This window comes from Leptodactylus fuscus, chromosome 4, assembly GCF_031893055.1.
Source record: "Leptodactylus fuscus isolate aLepFus1 chromosome 4, aLepFus1.hap2, whole genome shotgun sequence".
Taxonomy (NCBI): Eukaryota; Metazoa; Chordata; class Amphibia; order Anura; family Leptodactylidae; genus Leptodactylus; species Leptodactylus fuscus.
The window spans coordinates 90,846,361-90,869,739 of record NC_134268.1 but is presented as its reverse complement, the minus strand read 5'-3'; the positions used below and the strand labels follow the sequence as shown (position 1 = coordinate 90,869,739).

At 42.0% G+C, this 23,379-nt stretch overlaps 1 protein-coding gene across 1 annotated transcript in view; it reads left to right on the top strand.

Moving 5' to 3' along the window:
- Positions 1-11,812, top strand: part of BLOC1S5 (biogenesis of lysosomal organelles complex 1 subunit 5) — a 32,454-nt gene extending 20,642 nt beyond the window's left edge. The window contains exons 4-5 of the mRNA XM_075272184.1: positions 1,948-2,006; positions 11,573-11,812. Coding sequence (XP_075128285.1) covers positions 1,948-2,006; positions 11,573-11,749 — 236 coding nt within the window. The 3' untranslated portion in view covers positions 11,750-11,812. The remainder of the gene's footprint in view (positions 1-1,947; positions 2,007-11,572) is intronic.
- The last annotated feature ends 11,567 nt before the right edge of the window (positions 11,813-23,379 follow it).

Sequence of the window (23,379 nt, the reverse complement as noted above, 5' to 3'; positions counted from 1 at the left end):
TATGACACATTTATCATTCATGTCACCCCTACAGCCAATAACTGCTGTCATATCCAGAACATTTAGCGGTCACCACTGAGGCCAGTGTTTTCCTGCAGTAGTCATGTGAATAATCTATATAACATCATTGCTGGTGGACCAGTAGGGCTAATAGAAAGGCATCACAGGAGCTGGGGGGGATTGATAGCATGCTCTTATAGGCAGGTAACTAATGTCAGCTATTATTATTGTTATGGCACAGGACATGTTCCAGGCCATTGCTTGCAGGTGACCCCACTTTAATGCCATGTTCAATGCTGACTGCAGCATTTTAAATGGTTAGGGAGAGGGAATGGGCTCCCTCTTTTACCCCGACAACATCCATGGTTACTATCACCTATGTTTCTGGACCTAGTTCTGTACAATTTGTTTACCATCTTTCTCTCTTGCGGGGTCTGTCGATACCCCCGTAGAGTGCACCTGTTACGCTTCATCACACCTCTATCGGTATCATGTAAATTTACAGTATCACGCTATGTACCTCTTGGCATTGTTCTTTTTTTTTTTTTTCCCCCTCCACTGATTCCAGTACAGTTGGATTTTTATTATGTAGCCCCCACCGTTCCTGAGCAATCAATGCTGTCTGTTTTGGTTTGGAGCTCTCAGTTATACCCTCTATCTTGCTCCTGCCTGACTCTGCTCTTCTGAGATTACAGAGCTTAAATAGCACGAGACACCAAAACTAACTGCACTTGCTGCTTAGGAATGGTGTAAGCTATAGAGAAAAATTCCACTGTGCTTTTATCAATGGAGCTGCACCTATTAACAGATGCTAAGAACGTGAATTGATGGAGGTGGTTAAAGGTCCTCTTTACTGTTGTGTACTCAATGCAGATTTATTGTGCACAGAAATTGCACCTCCCATTCCCCGTTCATGACAAAGATCCCTAAGACAGGATAATGTCCCATAGCGGCCCCCCAGCCAGTTTAATATCATATTCCAGGATGGCATCCAGAAGTTATATATATATATATATATATATATATATATACATATATATATATATATATATATATATATATATATATATATATATATATATAGTGTAATTTTGGTAATGCCATAATAGTAATGATCCACATGATTCTCATTAGGGCAAAACTGCTACATGGACTTATTAGAGCATGCATACCCTGCTGCGAACTCTGGGTAAGGAATTTGCAAATAGGATCTCACCGGTAAGGAAGAGGCAAAAACCTCGAAATGGTAGACTGTGGATAGGAACCACTTCCTTTAGACTTAGTTATACTGGCTTGCCTATTATTCCCAGATTATGCCCTTAGGTTTCTTTGACAACCAGTTATTAACCTATAGGGAGATATCTTCCAAATTGTGGCACTCGGAGTAAATTCCTCCCATAAAATGAGGTATAGCCTTTTGAAATATGGAGACCATAGAAACTGTCAGCGTTCTAAAGTCCAGAATCTGCCACATCCATAGGTAATTTTGATTATACATTCATTTATTTATCTGGAAATGATATGCGTGAATGTCTGTGTGCACACAGTCTGGTATAGGCAAAAAACAAGTGAAATATTTGAGTGCCTGTTGGATTGTTCCAGAACATGTAAATAAAGGAAGTATTCGGGGCTTTGCTCCATCTGTTAACAATCTGTGACTTGACAAGCCTTTCCTTCCATATGCACAATGAACTCCAAATTCCCATTGCTTGTCAGCAGTATAAAGTGATGGGGCCTTAATATCCTTTCCTGCTTTGGTTTCTCTAAAGCAACGGGGTGCAATGCACTGAACCAGGGATTTGTAGTTCTCACCCACGGGCACTTCCTGAACATACTGCTAAAGTGTTTTACTACAGCGAGTCTGCAGGCTATCACACACTGACGTGGACAGAGTTTCCCTGCGAGGACAGGCCAGCTGATTAATTCATTCCTATCTGTTTCTTTCAGTGGAAACTGCCAATCTCACCATCCATAGGCTCCAGCAGCGAGAGCAGGACAATGAGAAGGTAAGCATGGCTTGCTGCACAAACCTGCAGAAAACCTGAAATATTCTGTGATATTTTATTATCCTTGCACATTCTTTTTACTTGTATGCTTATTATAGACAAATGCCACTAGAAAAATACTCAAATAGTAAATCTGCCGAGTTATGTAAGCATGCAATTCACAGAAAAGCAAATAATATCTAACATTACAGCTGTAGTGCTGGTATAAAGGATGTTAAAAGGAAGTACACCCTCTTCTATGGTTTTACATATGTGGATATAAAAAAACCCCAAAACATCTGGTACTTGGAAGGTATTACAACCTTAAGTACAAAACTCACCTTAAGGCTAAGGCCCCACAGGACATCCCGCAACCAGAAAGTGCTGCGGGAAAACCCGAGGCGGCAATGCATTACGGTTCTTCCTGCAGCTTTTTAGACGAAAGTTTGCAGAGTTTTCCTCCAAGAATTTCTGTTACATTTATACCTATGGGGAAACCGCTGGCAGTAGGTATAATTGACATGCTGCGATTTCCAAAACTGCAACTGTTTTGTAAATCGCGGTGTGTCCGCACTGCAGTTTTTACCCCAAAGTGGGCATGGGATTTGCTAGAATCCCATCCACTTTGCCCGTACTGTAAAATGCTGCGTTTTTTACAGCGGAATCACGGCGTTTCCTTCCTGTGGGGCCCTGGCCTAAGGACGCCATTCTTCTAAAACTGACATGTCAATTTATGTGGGCAATAAATTTGCCCAAGTGAATTCTTGTGATAAATTGTTGTTAATTAGTGGTGAATTTCCTAAAGTATCAGTGGATTGGGTTCTGTCAGAAAGGGACCCCATTTTGAAAACTCACCCCACCCCACCCCACCCCTACTTAAAAGAATGTATCAAGGGGTGTATCCCTAGAAGTGAATATGTAAGCTGTGCAGAGTGCATTGGGTACACCAAATCCCACATTATTTTGCCACTAGCTCCTATGACTTGGGCAGGGGCGTCATTCTGGAGTATCAGTGTTTGTGTATTTCCCCTCGTAAGCTTTAAATCTGCAGTGTACCCTAATATACGCTTGCACTGCTTATACATTTCCTTCTTGCTGCAGCCAGTTTTGTTCTAAGCGCACTCTCTCCCTCTCTCTCTCACGGCTTGATTTTTGCAAGATGAGATGTACTTTTCAATGCAACCATTTTGGGGTGCATATAACTTGTTGACCAAATTTTACTAGCACTTTCTGGGTGGAATTAAAAAAAATAAATAAATCTGGCATTGCTTTTTAAACATTAAAATGTTTTGCCTGCAGCATACGGCATAAGTAACATGTTACCTTTATTCTATGGGTTGGTACGATTACGTAGAATTTATATTGTTTTTTTTTTATGCATTACGAATTGTGCAGAATAAAGTTCCATTCAGGGAAAAAAAATCTATTATTTTTGCATCACCCACTTCTTTTTATTTTTCTGTTAAAAAAGCAGGGCTTATTCTTTGCAGGACGATCTGTGCTTTTTATTGGTACAGTTATGGTTTTCATCTGGACCTTTTAAACATTTTGTGAGGCAAGATGGTGAATGATCATTATGCCCCATGATTTTCTAAGTAGTATGCAGTGTATAGGAGGCTTTGAGTCTATGCAGGCTCATAGGTTCACAGCTTCCATTATAGGCAGGATCAACCAGGTATGTGGTAGGCTGCAGCAGGAGAGACCCAGGGTCACTGATAAGACCCCGGGCTGCTGAGTAAGAACACCAGCATTGGGTAGGGGGTTTGATGTGCAGCAGATGGTACGAAATAAAAATTTAACTTTTCTCAGGTATATGCTGTGTCAGTGCCCAATATTTCATGCCCAGCTAGTGGCACTGTGAAAGATCAGCTATACAGTTATGTTCTGCTTCCTAATTTTGGACACATCCTACATGCAGCCTGGAAATTTGACAAGGCTCAGAAGTGAAGAGCACCATGAACAGTACAGCACAAAGATGACCCTGAGCTGTGACGCTAGGCTGTAAGGCTCGCCCTTCTGATAGTGGCGAGATATCAGTGCTAAAATTAAAGGGGTTGTCCGTTCGATGCAGAACCAGCATTGATTGGCCAAATGCTATACAGTCGGCCAATCAATGCTGGTTCTCCTCCTACCTTTAGAAGTCTTCTCCGTGCAGCTTCCCCGCGGCGTCTTCCGGCTCTTCATTCACTCTGCCAGGCATCGGGCCTGGGCAGAGCCGACTGCGCATGTCCGCTTGTAGTGCAGGCATGCGCAGTCGGCTCTGCCCAGGCCCGATGCCTGGCAGAGTGAATTCAGAGCCGGAAGATGCCGCGGGGACACTGCAAGGAGAAGACTTCTCGGAGGATCCAGCCCGACCCTCACTCGTGGACTTGGTAAGTATAATTTGATCGAACGTTGCCTACCCCTGAAACGAGCATTTCCCCCCATAGACTATAATGGGGTTCGATATTCGATTCGAGTAGTCGAATATTGAGGGGCTACTCGAAACGAATATCGAACCTCGAACATTTTACTGTTCGCTCATCTCTAATATTTACCCATATCCCTGGGGTGTCATGTGACAAAGAACTGGAGGTGGTGATGATGAAAGGTCCTTTTTAAGGCTAAAACAGTGGCTGTGGCACAAAGGATACAAGACCCAGTTTTTTATTTTTCCTTACACAGAACTGTATGGGGGCTTAAATTTTGCGGGATATATTGTATTTCTTTATGGTACCATATAATATTTCATATAATGTACTTGGAAGCTGGGAAAGTTCAGAATTAGGTAAAAATTTTATTTACCATTATATGTTAAATAACTTCCATCTGGCCTTTTACACGGCAGGTTTTTTGTTTTGTTTTTTTACCATTTTCTCCTTTTCGCCAACTTCAAAATGTCAGGTCTGAGCAGGAGGAGTGAAGACACCCTATTCATAGGAGAATTATGACATTTTTGCTTTTTAAACACTCATACATTTATCTGTACCAGCAGGGGGCATCGGGGGTACACAGCATACATGCCTAAAAATGCTTTCAATCCATGGTAATGCATGCTGTACTTTGGTGGCTTCATTTTTCCATGTCTTCCTTTCCTTATTTACATTGTAATGCTTTTTTTTTTTTTCATTTGTGGGTTAAATGCAAAGGTTATAGAATGAAGAGAAATACCATAGTGGAAAGGTAAAGCTTCCAGCACGTGAATCATTTAAGTGGCCCATATTTGTTTGACTTGAGGATAGAGCCAGCTTGCGTATGTGGACATGTATGCTGTGAGGAGAGGACCCTGTAACAGAACTGGGTGAATTGCAGTATTTCTACCATTCATTTTCTGCATTTAAACCCTTATTGTAACACTGGTATGTAGAAAATCCAGGGCGTGCAATTCTTTTTAAAACCTTGATGAAAAAAATCTCTACCAGTATGACTGGGATTACATCTCCTAGATGGGTTATCACTTGGACTCTGGAGATGTATCTTGATACACTGGTTCAGTGTTAGAGAATGTATCACTGTATATCTCCTAAGGCTACGTTCACATCTGTACCCCATCTACGTTCAGGGTTTCCATCCCCAAATCCACTTAAAAATGCGGAGAAAAAAGTTCTGTAAGCAGGACACTTCTCTCTGCATTTTTCCACCCTTCTCGGCTGCAAACCAGATGGAAACCCTGAGGACCCCATTGTAATCTATGGTGTCTGAGGGTAACCACTTTATAAGCAGATGAGGAAACCCAAACGTAAGTGTGAACATAGCCTAAGTTTTCAGTGTGTAGATTTGAGAAGCTGGTTGACAAACATATGAGAACTTCCATACTGGTCATCACTCAATTTTACAATAAATATCTGTAGTAATTGATAAAGGTGTTGGTATCATCAAGCATTAGTATGGAGTATTCTTTGTAAAGGACTCTTAGATAAACAACATAGCTGTAACTCCAATTCAATCTTTGGCCCTGTCCATTGAAGGGGTTGGCCTAGGAATCCCATTTATCATCTATTCACATCCTTCTTTAAGGGGAGTCTGTCACCAGGGTGAAGCATATTAAACCAGTAACACAATTACATTCAGGTGAGCCTGACCTATCTAACATTTTCTCCCATTGAAAATGTTGCTCATCCATTGCCAAGGTATTCATTTATTCGGTAATATGCAAATGTACAGTCTGGAGTATCGAGGGCGACTCTGTAGTTTCAAACTGCTACACCCCACACTTCTCTAATACTCCCTCCTTCCCCTTCCCTTCCTTGAGTGACATGGCCAGGGAGCTATGCTGAATTCTCACCAGACCCTGTCTTCTGACCCTGGGTGTATTCACGCTGATGAATTTGAGCAAATATATTGTGGAGAACACAAGGCCAGATGAGGTTTCAGCATCGCTCTCTGGCCATGTCACTCAAGGAAGGGAGGGGGTAAGGAGGGAGTATTATAGAAGTTTGGGTAGTACCAGTTTGGAGCATCAGAGCCTCCCCAGTGCTCCAGGCTGCTTTTTTTTTTTTTTTTTTTTTTTGCCTGTTGTCAAATAAATGAATATCTCAGCAACAAAGGCATGAATTTTCACGGGGATAAAGAAATGACATAGTATGGTGGGCACTTACACACTCTACTGCTCCCTTACTGTCTACGGGGCTGACAAAAACGGTTTTCACTGGGGCCACACGGTGGCTCAGTGGTTAGCACTACAGCCTTGCAGCACTGGGGTCCTGGTGCTCAAATCCCACCAAGTGCAAAAAACCATCTGCAAGGAGTTTGTATGTTCTCCCCGTGTTTGCATGGATTTCCATCCCATATTCCAAAAAAGACATACTGATAGAGAAAAATGTACATTGTGAGCTCTATGTGGGGCTCACAATCTACATTTAAAAAAAATATGTTTTTCACTGCTGATTTCATAATCTATGGAAATTTTTTAAGCCTTAAACCAGCTTAAATTTATACATTGTGTGGAAGCAGCTGGTGACATGGCATGAATATACTCATGTACTGAATATAAAAATATGTTCTACCTACTTCATATATTTAAGATACTTGACTCCTTGGAAAAGTCTTGACACACAACATTTACTTTAAAGCTGCTTGGCTTTTTTCAGCTCAGTAAATTTATTTTGTAACCTTTTAGGGTCGTTCTGAAACTGCCAAAACTGCTTTCCTTAAATGATGGGTATATTTTAATTCTTTAAACTAAGAAGATTAAACCTTACTTGTTTGTATTAACATCAAGAGCGGGAAACCACTATGACCTATACACTCCCACTAAAAATCAACAGTGGTCTTCAGTCTGTGGCCAAGACTGGAGTGGTGAAAGCCCACAGGATCCGCTCATACAGAGCCCCCTCTGTTTACTGAAAAATGGGGGAAAATGCTTAGAAAGGTCACTATACAAAATAACTTTGGAAAAGGGCTGTTTAACCCATAGCCACTGCTGTTTTAGAAACAGAGACAGTCATTTCGAAGATTCAACTACGCCAAGGCTGAAAAATGTTATTTTAGGGTACATAAATATGGATATTACTACGAACACACAATATATTAGTTTTTATTTAGGAGAAATATTGAAACCTTGCAATTTTTGTGTTCATATAGAGTTGCTTCTAGTATGGAGATATGGAGATTTTTTTTCTAACTTGTCTGATATTTTAATATTGTACAGCATATTTCTTGTTTTTCATTATTAGGCGTTAAATGGTGATGTAAGTAACTGTATGGCATACATCAGGACTAGAGATAAGTGAGTAGTATTCGATTGAGTAGGTATTCGATCGAATACTACGGTGTTCAACAATATTCATACTCAATCGAATACTACTAGCTATTCGCAGTAAATATTCGATTCAGAACCAGCGTTGATTGGCCAAATGCTATACAGTGTATAGCATTCGGCAAATAAACTCTGGTTCTGCAGCATGCTTGTCCATGCTAGTCAGGAGAGCTGGCAGTTTGTTGTTACAAGTGAGCTGACTTTTTCTCATAGGAATGCATTGACCAGCATTGATTAGCCAGTGTACAGCATTCGGCCAATCAACGTTGGTTCTGCCGGAGGCTCATCTGTGAAGAGGCGGAGTCTAAGATAGGAACATAGCAGTTTCCATTGTGGTCCGAACCTAGACTCCGCTTCCTTACAGACAAGCCTCCGGCAGAACCAGCGTTGATTGGCCGAATGCTGTACACTGGCCAATCAACGCTGGTCAATTCATTCCTATGAGAAAAAGTCAGCTCCCTCGTAACAGCAAGCTGCCTGCTCTCCTGATTAGCAAGGACGAGCCTGCTGCAGAACCAGTGTTTATTTGCGACAATCTCGCCTATGCTACTTGGGAGCGCTGGCAGCTTGCTGTTACGAGGGAGCTTACTTTTTATCAGCGCAACTGCAAGCGCTGTGCAGTTAAAGCGCATGGACCCCATAGACTATAATGGGGTCTGTGTGCTTTAACTGCACAGCGCTCCTCCTAAACACTCTCCTCTCTCTCTTCCCCTGAAACGAGCATTTTTTCCCCATAGACTATAATGGGATTCGATATTCGATCGAGTAGTCGAATATTGCGGCTCTACTCGAAACGAATATCAAATCTCGAATATTTCACTGTTCGCTCATCTCTAATCAGCACTATATGGGTAGTGTATTCTGCAGGAACATTTTCTTAGGTATAAACAATGAGTCAAATGAATTGAGATGTCCACAGAGCCTAATATAGCACTGTTAATGGAGGCATAGTCATTTTGATCTGAAGACTAGACTATACTTAGGTCTCGTTCACACGGGGCAAGAGGGGGATTTTGACTCCGAATCCACCTCATGGGAAAATGGCCGCTAACAATACTGTGCAAGCGGCCATTTTCCCGTGACCTGTGCGCCTGCGCAGTCTGCCCTGCCCGAGGCCTAGAAGTTACGAGCCTGCGCCGGAAGAAGACATTGAAGATGACGCTGCAGACGAAGAAGGAGGCGGCGCTTGGAGACACTTCTCTGGGAACGGTGGGGACGCCCCCCATCACTGAGGCCTGCCCCACTCGCTGCGAGAGAACTCATTTGCATACTGGTAAAAACCGGTATTTCTAAGGAACGGCGCAGCGGAGACCACGTCTAAAGGAAAGAGACGCATAGCCTTTCTAAATGCTATTCTGACGTCTTATCCACAAAAAAAAGGTTTTAATGGTAGAATCCCTTTAATGGAAAAAAATACTTGAAGTGACATTAAGGTCTTATTTACACAGTGCTATTAAGTCAATGTTTTTTTCTGAGGGATTGGATACTAAGAAGAAGGAAAACTTTAAGGAAAGACATCTCTGTTATTAGACTATCCTAACTCAGATGGTGACTGTGCACACCTTGGCGAAATACAAAATTTACCACTTTAAGTGCACCTGGTTGGGTACATAAATAAGTTCCAAATATGATTGTCCTAAGTTTACTAGCTTACCTTAAAATAATATGTGAACAGAGCACTAGGTGTCCCAGATCAAACAGTAAACATCCTAAAATACATAGCTGGCAATGTTCATATAAAACTGGCAGATTTTATCCTGGGGTCATATTTTGGAGAGTGTGATTTCCTGTATTCCTCTATAAACAGTCAGTGTTACCTCTAGTCCAAGTTTACACCACTGAGCTCATATCACCTGATTAATTGTCTAAGTTTCCAACAGCAAAATATTTCCAGATTTTTATGGCAATTTTTTTTTTTTTTTTTGGTACATGATGCCGCATTTAAAGAGAAATTTTCACCACCTCCACAAAGTACAGTTCTTTATATGATTCCAGCACAGCTGATTTCTCTAAACCCCCAGAGCAATTAAAGCTCTTAGTTTTGGTGCCTGATATGCTATTTAGGCTCAGTACTGTGAGGAGGGGAGGGCAGTGTAATGGAAAGAGCACGCAAGAGGTATGATTCTGAGCTTTGACACTGGCTGCCTCTGATTGGTGCTCTGAATCACGCTTCTCTGCCTGACACTTCTCTTCAGAGTTTAAAGGGGTATTCCCATCTCAAGGATCCTATCTATACTGCTAGCTTATGTAAATTGAAGAGTTCTCCTAAATATATTTCTTTATTTATGTGAAATAATTCCTCCCATTGTTTACACTTCATTGTCAAGGCACCTGTCCTGTTATCTGATCCAGGATGCCTGATGTAACTCACTGCTCTCTGTAGTTAGGTCAGCTAATTGGCAGTTTGTTGTTGAAGGCTCAAACACTGATTGTTATCTCTCTATGTAAACTTAAAGATAACACTGAATTTACTGCAAGTCCCTCATCAGTCCTGGAGAGCATGTGTAATTTTTTTCTCTCTCCAAACCTGTATAATGTAATATACATTTACTGTGCATGTTTGATTTGCATCATGTATTTCTACTAATCATAATAAATAATGTCTCATCGTAAAGCAATATGTGTATCTACAGATATTTCATAGTGTCATATTCTTCAAACAGGTAAAGCCTGCACACCAGATTATTGAAGAATATAGGAAGTGAGAAAGTAGAGAAAGGAGGCAGACTTGTGAGAAAGAAAAACGGGAAAAAACATTTAAAGCCGGGTACACATCTGTGCTGGGGTCTCTGTTGAAGATTCTGTTGCAGAATCCGCCAAAAATTGGTGTTGAGAAAAGTCGTGTGTGGAGGACTTTTCTCTCCACTGCTTTCTTGTGTAACCACTGTTTTTGTTTTTTTTTGTTTGTTTTTTTAAAACTGTAATATTTATTGAAAGGATTTTTGTAAAATACAATACAACACAAGAGTTGAAAACCTAAAAAACATGAACGTGAAGCAATGCATATAACGTCAAATAGACTGGAAATGTATACACATCACAAAAACCTGAGAGTAGAAATGAGGGGGTGGGGGAGGAAGGGAAGGGGAAGGAGTCAGAGACCATTCAAAATACAGTATGCGTCCCAAGATGACTATATAGCCTGGAACGCCTCAGTAACCACTGTTTTAACAATCTAGTTCTGTCATTCAGGTCCAAATGACAGAGACCACAATGCTAGTGTGAACATAGCATAAATATCACATCAGGCACCAAAACTAATTGCACTTGTTGCTCAGGAATGCTGGGGGCTAGTGGTAAAACGCCAGCTGTGCTGGAATCAGTAGAGTGGTGCCTATTAACAACAGTGGAGTTGGTGAAAGGTCACGCCAAGGGGGTTTGAGGTGTTCTATAGAATCCTTTCATTTTGGAAATCAGTGATTGTAGAAGATCCGACTTTTATCTATGTGATTTTCTCACTTCTGTATATAACTTATGTTGACTGTATTTCCGTGCCATCACTCTTTTATGGGTTATATAAACCCAATGTCTTCACTTCTTAAATGGTTAATGTAACATATCTGGAAACCTCTTGAGTTAAAGCTGAAAACTACATTTGAGTCACATCTTGATTGTTTTGTTCCAAGTCCATTGTGATGGTGTATGGAGGTTACATTTCTGCGAACTGTGTCCCTGTCCAAATACTTCTGGGCTACCTCATACATACATACATACATACATACATAACATACTGTAAATAACAATGGAAGAAAATGTCTTAGATATTATTATATCATCTAGATCTTTAGGATTAACTGCGGTTGCTGTAACAGTATTGAAGTGTTCCTTATCTCAATCTCTTATTTTTTAGACTAACACAGCAGCAAAAGGCAGACTTGAGAGATTTCATTCTCAAAGGGAGGAATTCATGAAGGAACAGGAGCGAAGACGTTTTGCAATAGATGAGGAGCACAATAAAGCTGTATTACGCCTAAAGGAACAGTATGCCCAGATGGACAGCGAGCTCTCCAAAATGGCCTCCTTTTAAAATCAACCCTATGCAGATCATAAAATATGGCTGTGATCCATTGATGCTTGCTTGCCATTCTGTTATTGGTAAAAAAAAAAAAAAAAAAAGATTGGTGGTAAGCTTCCATTACCTCATACTGTATATTAAGTGCCTGAGGAAGTTCAAGACCTGGGAGAAGATCTAGAACAAGAAGGATCGTGCAGGAAATTTATAGATATGTATGTTGTTTGTTGTAAATTCTGCATAGACATCACAGACGTTTGGTATGTTGGACTTGTCCATGTGTTTGTTTAGCCCTCCATTGGTGTTATGAGCTCTGTATTGAATCTGTATTATGCAAGCAATGGTGTACATTGTACTGTACAAACATCACTGTGTACTTGAGCAATATCCAGCTCTGACTCAGCAATAAAATAACGAGGTACAGCAAGGAGAATATCTCTGGCGAGTACTGTTACTACAAAGCACGTGGCCTTCTTCATAGCCCCTCACTAGAGGTATTAGTCTACTGCAGGTCTACACAAAGATGGATGCCAACTTCTAGTTACAAATGCACATTGTTTTTCAGTCCTTTAGCTGCCTTATGGCAAGTCATTTTTTTGCTTTTGTTTCCTCTGCTGTGGTCATGTAGACATACCATGGATGAAGAAATCAGAATTCATGTGTGGTCACTCAATTCTAAAGATGGGTTCCTCAAAGCAAAATCACTTACGCTAGGTTCACACCTGCGTTCAGGTCTCCGTTCTGTGGTTTCCGTCTTCTGCATGCAAGAAGACGGAAACTACAGACTGGGTCCGGCCGTGAGAGGTGGTGAGCATTTTATGCTCTCCGCCGCGAAACCGTTTTTTTTAAACCGGACACAGAGTACTGCATGTCCCACTCTGTGTCCGAATTTTTAAAAAAACGGTTTCGTGGCGGAGAGCATAAAACGCTCACCGCCGCTCATGGCCGGACAGCTTTCAAACCCATTAAAATGAATGGGTGAGAGAGTCCTGCAGGTTTCCGTCTCCTGCCTCTGTTTTGTGCAGAAAACGGAAACCTGCAGAACGGAGACCGGGTGCAGATGTGAATGAGCCCTTAGAAGTTTCAGGAAGTTTCATTCACAATGGAGAGTGACAACATAACCTCTTCCATTGCTGATGAAAGTGGCATCTTTTTGGAGTTAATGGTCACTGGAGGACTTTAGGCTGCAGAACTCCACCATCAGGTGTTTAGCTTCTCATAGAAGACCTTTTTAAGGCAACCTATTGACCATTTGCTGGAAGAAAATAAGACTTTTCTGGAAATGTAAGGAGGACCTTATCTGTTTTATTAAAGCATACCTCCAGTTTCATCAGGACAACTATTATAGGGCAGGACTTTACACTATAATTGTGATTTCTAAATTATTTTGTTGGGGGATTTAGCAGTTGTAGTCCTGCATGGACCACCCAAAGTCTCAAAACATGAGTTCCAGCTTTAGGTGAATATTGTTTCATTGTGCAGATACTATTACAGTCTAACTAAACAAAAGCTAGGAAAGGAGTGTGGCCAGGATAACCCATTTGTGGGAAGGGTAGTGGCTATCACATTGCAAAGAAGGTATCATTGGTGTGTGGCTGGTCCCATAAACATTATATGTGTGTTATAATGGAAGGAGCAGTGGAGTGAGTATGATGTGTTTTAAGATGGGAGCATTAGGGGGATCAGTGGGGCAAGTGGGGGGGGGGGGTTATGTTTATTTTATTTGTTTATACCCCCTCTTTGCCCCCTGCCACTATTTCTTTTTTAATAAACTTTATTTTGCAATCATAACAAAGCTTGTATCTTTGCAATTGTAAGAGTGGTGACATAGGTTATAAGTACGAGCCATTTTGTCCCATCTTAGGTGCTGGCTATCTCAAACTGGTGGTTTTATAAACAGGTATGCAGATGATGACAGATTGGGAAACTTCAGAGGTGAATAGATATCTTCTCCACTCAGTGGTTATCTCCAAGTGGCCATTATGTGGATGGTACAATGAAGAGTTTTCCTACACCTGCTAGCCTAGGTTTAAGTCCATGCCGTAGGAGAATGTTTTGCTACTAATAATGTTGTAGTTACTATCTGTAGTATCGTGCCTGAAGGGAATTCTATATAGAGCAGTAAAGGCATGTGGCCACTAGGTAACTTCATATTCTAAACTACAGCTATATAGTTTATTACCCCTGTCCAGTATCTTTGTATGTCTATAAAACCTCTTTAACCTCTTAATGACACAGCTCATTTTGTCCTTCAGGGGACAGCATGTTTTTGTGTGTTTTTGTGTTGAGATGATTTTTCATGGGAAAATTGAGTGTCTCATTAAAAAACAAGGCATAAGCGGTCTAGTTGACTAGTTTTGTAATATATCATCATTTTTATAGAACAAGCTACACACAAGTTATACTTTTTATTCCCTTCCCACAAATGGGTTGTCCTGGCCAGGCTTTTTTCTTTGACTGTAACTTTTTTAGGGTTCCATCAGAGCGGAAAGGAATGAAGATTATTGATTTTTCTATTACTTTTGTTTAACCTTACAAAAAAAAATCTTAAAGGGGTTATCTGATTCTTTTAGAAAACATTTAGTTGTGCTTCTGTCAGGGCCAAAAATACTACTCAGTTCTCCCTGGTTCTCTGTTTCCAGTGATGGCTTCCATTTACAGACCCCCTACCTGACATCAGCAGCGACGTGCCATGTAAAGTATAACTATAGCTAGTACTTTTAATATTGGAATAATGTGAGAGCTGAGAATCTCAAGCTTTCTTGTGATACCATTTTTCTAGGTGGTATAAAAGCAGAGACAGTTATTGGAAGTGACCATCCCCTTTTGTAAATGCTTCAGTTCTACATACTGCATCGAGAATGGGTTTACGGACTGAGTTACCCTAACAATGCTTAGTTAGAGCATTGCTAATGGGAACTTTACAGCCTGTTTTCTATTAAAAGGAAGTGTGATAAATTAATAAAGCATATTACAAAATGTCCCCCACTCGACACAATAGCAGAAAAGAAACCACATGGGATTTACACTTTAAAGTATTTAATAGTGTGCATGGTTAATTATTTTAACATTATGGAACACTACAATACTGCCTTTGTGAAGGACTGGAGCAGTCAGTACTTTGCATCAGTATTTGTCAACCTACAAAGAGAAATTCTAATGTGTTTCCTCTGTTGTGAATCCACTCCTTCTTATGGTTTACAGTTAGTGATGCAATTTATTGAGTATTCTGCTGTGTATTTTGTCATTTTTGGACATCTTTTCTACAGAATAGACAATAAAAAATATTACATACAATACATTAGATGGCTGAATAAAAGAAAAAAAAAAGCCTCCCTGTCGATCAACTGATGTACGTGGTTCAGTCTTTAAGAGCCCCAGAGTGTTACGCTAGGTTCACCCCAAACACAGACAGACCCTGAGCCGGTACAGACTGAGCGCCCACAACCTAGAGATAGAGACGGGGCGATACAGGCAGACGTACAAGCCACGGGAGAACAGACTGTGCCAGCACTGTGACCAGGGGGCCCTAGAAGACGAGACCCACTTCCTGCTACACTGCACCAAATACTCAGCTGTGAGGGCTGTCTACTACCAAAGACTCTCTGCCCACATCCCAGACTTCATATCTGCAGACGAGAAGAGGAAACTCTACATCCTACTGGGAGAAGAAGAGGCCACTGTGGAGATCGCTGCCCAATACGTGTCCAGCTGTCACCAAATAAGAGGAAGATGAGACTCCACGGACTGTTATATTTATCCCAATACACCCGCCCCAACCCCACCCCACCCACCCCCACCTCCCCATATAGCAGTCACCAACGAAGAGGAAGATGAAACTCCATGGACTGTTATACCCCAAACCACCCCCCCCCCCCCCACCACCACTCACCCACCCGAGTCCAACTCCCCCCCACCACCACCACTTTACTAGCTTTGGCAATGCCAAATATCTATTCGGACGTGCCAATAAAGCTTTTTTGATTTGATTTGATTTGATTGCTCTTCCTTATTCTGTTCAAATAATTGAGACATGGACTGCCAAATCTGTGGTTACCCAAGGAGCCTGGCGGGTGTCCTTCGTATTTAAACTGTCAGCAGAGGAGGAAAAGTCCTCCATTCCTCTGCTGTTTTTTGTCGTATTCTACAACTGAGTCTCCAATGGAGACTTCAACACAGATGTGAATGCAGCCTTAAAGGGGTTGTCTGGGATAAATTAAAACATTACCACTAAGCTAAACCCCCTCCCCCGCCTAACTTCTAATTTACTCCCTTAATAATAATTGTATATTTACCCATATGCCTGGAGAGGTCATGCAACTGCCCCAGGCACATTTTCTGATTTCCTGGTGACTTTGCATATCGGAGTTTCGGGAGACGGGAGGCCACCAGTACTCCACTTTCCCTAACCCCCCCCCTTTTCCTTCCTTCTCATATTTGCCAACGCTCACTTCCTCTTTTTCTGATGGGCATCACTTCCTTCACAAGGTGCCTGCGCAATAGAACACCAGCAGAAGCAAAAATAAGCCGCGTTCTATTGCGCATGCATGTCTATTGCCGATGTACTAATGCATAGGCCCCAGTTCTGGATTCCAGGTGCTGGCTGAAAAGTAGACAGCGGCTTCTCAAAGTCATCTCCAAGATGAGAAGAAAGATAAGTATGATGGGGAGGGGGTTGGGGGAGTGAATTAGTTAGCTAAGTAGGTAGGTAGATAGTAGAGATGAGCGAACAGTGTTCTATCGAACTCATGTTCGATCGGATATTAGGCTGTTCGGCATGTTCGAATCGAATCGAACACCGCGTGGTAAAGTGCGCCATTACTCGATTCCCCTCCCACCTTCCCTGGCGCCTTTTTTGCTCCAATAACAGCACAGGGTAGGTGGGACAGGAACTACGACACCGGTGACGTTGAAAAAAGTAGGCAAAACCCATTGGCTGCCGAAAACATGTGACCTCTAATTTAAAAGAACAGCGCCGCCCAGCTTCGCGTCATTCTGAGCTTGCAATTCACCGAGGACGGAGGTTTCCGTCCAGTTAGCTAGGGGTTAGATTCTGGGTAGGCAGGGACAGGCTAGGATAGGAAGGAGAAGACAACCAACAGCTCTTATAAGAGCTAAATTCCAGGGAGAAGCTTGTCAGTGTAACGTGGCACTGACGGGCTCAATCGCCGCAACCCAGCTTTCCCAGGATCCTGAATGGAATACACTGTCAGTGTATTCCCGTATACCCGATATATACCCCCGATACCCGTTCCAACGGTGTGCCCCCCCACCTTCACCCCAGAAATACCCTGCAAGTCCCCTAGCAATAGGATTGGGGCTATATACACCCACTATTTTTGCTACTGCCATATAGTGCCATTGTCTCACTGGGAATTCAAAGAATATATTGGGCTTACATATAACTTCAATTCCAGGGAGAAGCTTGTCAGTGTAACGTGGCACTGACGGGCTCAATCGCCGCAACCCAGCTTTCCCAGGATCCTGAATGGAACACACTGACAGTGTATTCCCGTATACCCCATATATACACCCCAAATCCCCGTTCCAATGGTGTGCCCCCCCACCTTCACCTCAGAAATACCCTGCAAGTCCCCTAGCAATAGAATTGGGGCTATATACACCCACAATTTTTGCTACTGGTATATAGTGCCATTGTCTGACTGGGAATTCAAAGAATATATTGGGGTGACGTGCACCCACAATTTTTGCTACTGCTATACAGTGCCATTGTCTCACTGGGAATTCAAAGAATATATGGGGGTTATGTGCACCCACAATTTTTAATACTGGTATACAGTGCCATTGTCTGACTGGGAATTCAAAGAATATATGGGGGTTACGTGCACCCACAATTTTTAATACTGCTATACAGTGCCATTGTCTGACTGGGAATTCAAAGAATATATGGGGGTTACGTGCACCCACAATTTTTAATACTGCTATACAGTTCCTTTGTCTCACTGGGAATTCAAAGAATATATGGGGGTTATGTGCACCCACAATTTTTAATACTGGTATACAGTGCCATTGTCTGACTGGGAATTCAAAGAATATATGGGGGTTATGTGCACCCACAATTTTTAATACTGGTATACAGTGCCATTGTCTGACTGGGAATTCAAAGAATATATTGGGGTGACGTGCACCCACAATTTTTACTACTGGTATACAGTGCCATTGTCTGACTGGGAATTCAAAGAATATATTGGGGTGACGTGCACCCACAATTTTTGCTACTGCTATACAGTTCCATTGTCTCACTGGGAATTCAAAGAATATATGGGGGTTATGTGCACCCACAATTTTTAATACTGGTATACAGTGCCATTGTCTGACTGGGAATTCAAAGAATATATGGGGGTTATGTGCACCCACAATTTTTAATACTGGTATACAGTGCCATTGTCTGACTGGGAATTCAAAGAATATATGGGGGTTATGTGCACCCACAATTTTTAATACTGGTATACAGTGCCATTGTCTGACTGGGAATTCAAAGAATATATTGGGGTTATGTGCACCCACAATTTTTACTACTGGTATATAGTGCCATTGTCTGACTGGGAATTCAAAGAATATATGGGGGTTATGTGCACCCACAATTTTTAATACTGGTATACAGTGCCATTGTCTGACTGGGAATTCAAAGAATATATGGGGGTTATGTGCACCCACAATTTTTACTACTGGTATACAGTGCCATTGTCTGACTGGGAATTCAAAGAATATATTGGGGTGACGTGCACCCACAATTTTTGCTACTGCTATACAGTTCCATTGTCTCACTGGGAATTCAAAGAATATATGGGGGTTATGTGCACCCACAATTTTTAATACTGGTATACAGTGCCATTGTCTGACTGGGAATTCAAAGAATATATGGGGGTTATGTGCACCCACAATTTTTAATACTGGTATACAGTGCCATTGTCTGACTGGGAATTCAAAGAATATATGGGGGTTACGTGCACCCACAATTTTTAATACTGCTATACAGTGCCATTGTCTGACTGGGAATTCAAAGAATATATGGGGGTTACGTGCACCCACAATTTTTAATACTGCTATACAGTTCCTTTGTCTCACTGGGAATTCAAAGAATATATGGGGGTTATGTGCACCCACAATTTTTAATACTGGTATACAGTGCCATTGTCTGACTGGGAATTCAAAGAATATATGGGGGTTACGTGCACCCACAATTTTTAATACTGCTATACAGTTCCTTTGTCTCACTGGGAATTCAAAGAATATATGGGGGTTATGTGCACCCACAATTTTTAATACTGGTATACAGTGCCATTGTCTGACTGGGAATTCAAAGAATATATGGGGGTTATGTGCACCCACAATTTTTAATACTGGTATACAGTGCCATTGTCTGACTGGGAATTCAAAGAATATATTGGGGTTATGTGCACCCACAATTTTTACTACTGGTATATAGTGCCATTGTCTGACTGGGAATTCAAAGAATATATGGGGGTTATGTGCACCCACAATTTTTAATACTGCTATACAGTGCCATTGTCTGACTGGGAATTCAAAGAATATATGGGGGTTATGTGCACCCACAATTTTTAATACTGGTATACAGTGCCATTGTCTGACTGGGAATTCAAAGAATATATGGGGGTTATGTGCACCCACAATTTTTAATACTGGTATACAGTGCCATTGTCTGACTGGGAATTCAAAGAATATATTGGGGTGACGTGCACCCACAATTTTTGCTACTGCTATACAGTTCCATTGTCTCACTGGGAATTCAAAGAATATATGGGGGTTATGTGCACCCACAATTTTTAATACTGGTATACAGTGCCATTGTCTGACTGGGAATTCAAAGAATATATGGGGGTTATGTGCACCCACAATTTTTAATACTGGTATACAGTGCCATTGTCTGACTGGGAATTCAAAGAATATATTGGGGTTATGTGCACCCACAATTTTTACTACTGGTATATAGTGCCATTGTCTGACTGGGAATTCAAAGAATATATGGGGGTTATGTGCACCCACAATTTTTAATACTGCTATACAGTGCCATTGTCTGACTGGGAATTCAAAGAATATATGGGGGTTATGTGCACCCACAATTTTTAATACTGGTATACAGTGCCATTGTCTGACTGGGAATTCAAAGAATATATGGGGGTTATGTGCACCCACAATTTTTACTACTGGTATACAGTGCCATTGTCTGACTGGGAATTCAAAGAATATATTGGGGTGACGTGCACCCACAATTTTTGCTACTGCTATACAGTTCCATTGTCTCACTGGGAATTCAAAGAATATATGGGGGTTATGTGCACCCACAATTTTTAATACTGGTATACAGTGCCATTGTCTGACTGGGAATTCAAAGAATATATGGGGGTTATGTGCACCCACAATTTTTAATACTGGTATACAGTGCCATTGTCTGACTGGGAATTCAAAGAATATATTGGGGTTATGTGCACCCACAATTTTTACTACTGGTATATAGTGCCATTGTCTGACTGGGAATTCAAAGAATATATGGGGGTTATGTGCACCCACAATTTTTAATACTGCTATACAGTGCCATTGTCTGACTGGGAATTCAAAGAATATATGGGGGTTATGTGCACCCACAATTTTTAATACTGGTATACAGTGCCATTGTCTGACTGGGAATTCAAAGAATATATGGGGGTTATGTGCACCCACAATTTTTACTACTGGTATACAGTGCCATTGTCTGACTGGGAATTCAAAGAATATATTGGGGTGACGTGCACCCACAATTTTTGCTACTGCTATACAGTTCCATTGTCTCACTGGGAATTCAAAGAATATATGGGGGTTATGTGCACCCACAATTTTTAATACTGGTATACAGTGCCATTGTCTGACTGGGAATTCAAAGAATATATTGGGGTTATGTGCACCCACAATTTTTACTACTGGTATATAGTGCCATTGTCTGACTGGGAATTCAAAAAATATATGGGGGTTATGTGCACCCACAATTTTTAATACTGCTATACAGTTCCTTTGTCTCACTGGGAATTCAAAGAATATATGGGGGTTACGTGCACCCACAATTTTTGCTACTGCTATACAGTTCCATTGTCTCACTGGGAATTCAAAGAATATATGGGGGTTATGTGCACCCACAATTTTTAATACTGGTATACAGTGCCATTGTCTGACTGGGAATTCAAAGAATATATGGGGGTTACGTGCACCCACAATTTTTAATACTGCTATACAGTGCCATTGTCTGACTGGGAATTCAAAGAATATATGGGGGTTATGTGCACCCACAATTTTTAATACTGGTATACAGTGCCATTGTCTCACTGGGAATTCCACAAATAATTTGGGGATTCATTCACCCTACATCTCAGGCTCTTGCCATATTCACCCAGGTTGTCAGTGCTGCACCAGCTCGTTCCCAGACAGCTCGGCCCGAAAAACGCGTTACCTATATAGAGGATTTGGACAATGAAGACAACATGTTCTAAATCTAATGTCTGCACCTTCTCCAGAATTAAAATAAAGGCAGCGTTTAACTTTCAAATAGCACTGCACAAAGGAAGAGCTTATCAGCTTGTCTCATGACATGCTACTGAAAAGTTTCATTTGTGTATCTTAATGTAAATATAGTTGTATAAGCTTTTTGGGTTTTAGGCACTGCCAAGTTATTTATTACCACCCGCTCCCTTATAATGATGATGACGCCAAAGTCACTGTGGGTGTTCAGAGCTCACAGCTTTGGGTGACATTTGTCTTGCTCTCTGTCGGTACCAGCTGTCTTTTTGGATACCGTAAAGTTATGTTGACTTTATTAACAGCTATAGAAGCTTTAGCCAGGTTGTGACGGTGTGTAACCCTAACAACACTAAGTGGGATACACATTAATAGTCAGTCTATGTACGCTAAACGTATCACTGAAGTAATTTTTTTCCCCTCTCCCCTAATATAAGAAAGGAACAGACATTAGACCTAGACCGGGGTTCGAGGCTTGAAAAAATCCAGTATTATTTGTTCTTCATGATGTGAAATATGTGTTGAAAAGCAACCCAAGATGAAGTCAGCCATGTGTGCCAGTGTGTTACTTGGCATGCCTTTGCTGGCCCCAACTGTAAGGGTCACTCTCCATTTCCTCCATTTTCCACTCCCCTTCACACCATTTGTGGTGAAGCAATGGGATGCACTGAAGTGCACCCTCTAGCCTCGTGTGGGATAGGGACATCAGATGCCACTCCAACCCCCTCGTCTTCCTCCGCCAGCCAACGGTGCGAAGATGAGAGGAGTGTGCTCTGAATGTTTTCTGCCTAGCAGAGGCTAGTTCTCACTTACGAAAATGGCCCCACTTTGACCTGTATATCAGGCACAATGGTGTAGGTTTCAAAGAAACATGGCACCAACAAGTTGGAAAACGTGGGCCATGCGTGGACCGTGTTTGAGTCTGGCAAGCTCCAGATCTGCTACCAGGTTCCAGCCATTATCACAGGCGCAAAAATGCCAGGCCCCAGGTGTAGCAGGGAAAAAAAAATGCCATCTCAGCCAGGATGGCATCCCTGACCTCGGAGGCACTGTGCTGTCTGTCCCCCAAGCTGATCAGTTTCAGCACGGCCTACTGACATCTCCCCATGCCAGTGTTACAGTGTTTTCCGCTAGTAGCTGGGGTGGAGGTTGCAGCTTCGTAGGGTTTCAGTCTACTCCTGCCATGAATTTTGGCCTGGGAGAGGAGATAGGCCACCCCAGTTTGCACCCGGGGAACAGACTCCACCACATTCACCCTGCCTGTCATTAAAGATAAGCACTGCAGCATCCCTGACCACAGGCGCTTGTCCATGTGTCGGTGGTCAAGTGGACCTTGCAGCAAAGCGCAGAGCTCTGGGCCCGACTGATGTTATGGGACACATGCAGGCGCAAGGCAGAGACAGCACACCAAGAGAAGTAGTAACGGCTAGGCCCAGCATAGGGAGGTGCCCCAGCTGCCATCTGCTGACGGAAGGCCTGGGTCTCCAGAAGCATAAACAAACACCAACATCTCCAGGGCCAGCAGTTTATCGATGAGGCTGTTACAGGCTTGGGCATGGGGGTGGGTTGTATTGTACTTCTGCCTGCAATGAAAAGCTTGGGAAATGTGGAGTGGCTGGGAAGAGGCGCATGATGGTGCAGGCCAAAAGGGCGCATGAGGGTGAACTCCCCAATGTGTCAGAGATAGGTGTGTAGGTGTCCTTGCATCATATACTTGCACCATATTTGGCTTTGGAAGTTAATTTTGTGCCAAAAAGTGGTTAAGACAGCGATCCCTCAGCTACTCCCGTTACACTGTCTATTGAAGTTACCATCTGTGGAAGTGGACCACCATTTTTAAGATCCCAAAGGAAGCAGGCAAGAGATGTGCAGTTCAGAAAAAAAGATGAGAAAATAAGTTTAGGCTGTAGAGCACAGAGGGATCGGAGAGGACAGAGCTGGTGTCGGCCAGGTATTCCCACAACATGCGCCTATACTTGTCCCTCCTGGTGACACTAGGCCCCTGAGTGGCAGTAATTTGTCCAGGGGGGCCATTAACGTGTTCCAGACCTAGGAATAAGTCTTCCAACAGGGTAGAGTTTTGCATGCCTTTGCTTCTACCCACTGTTTTTGCTGCT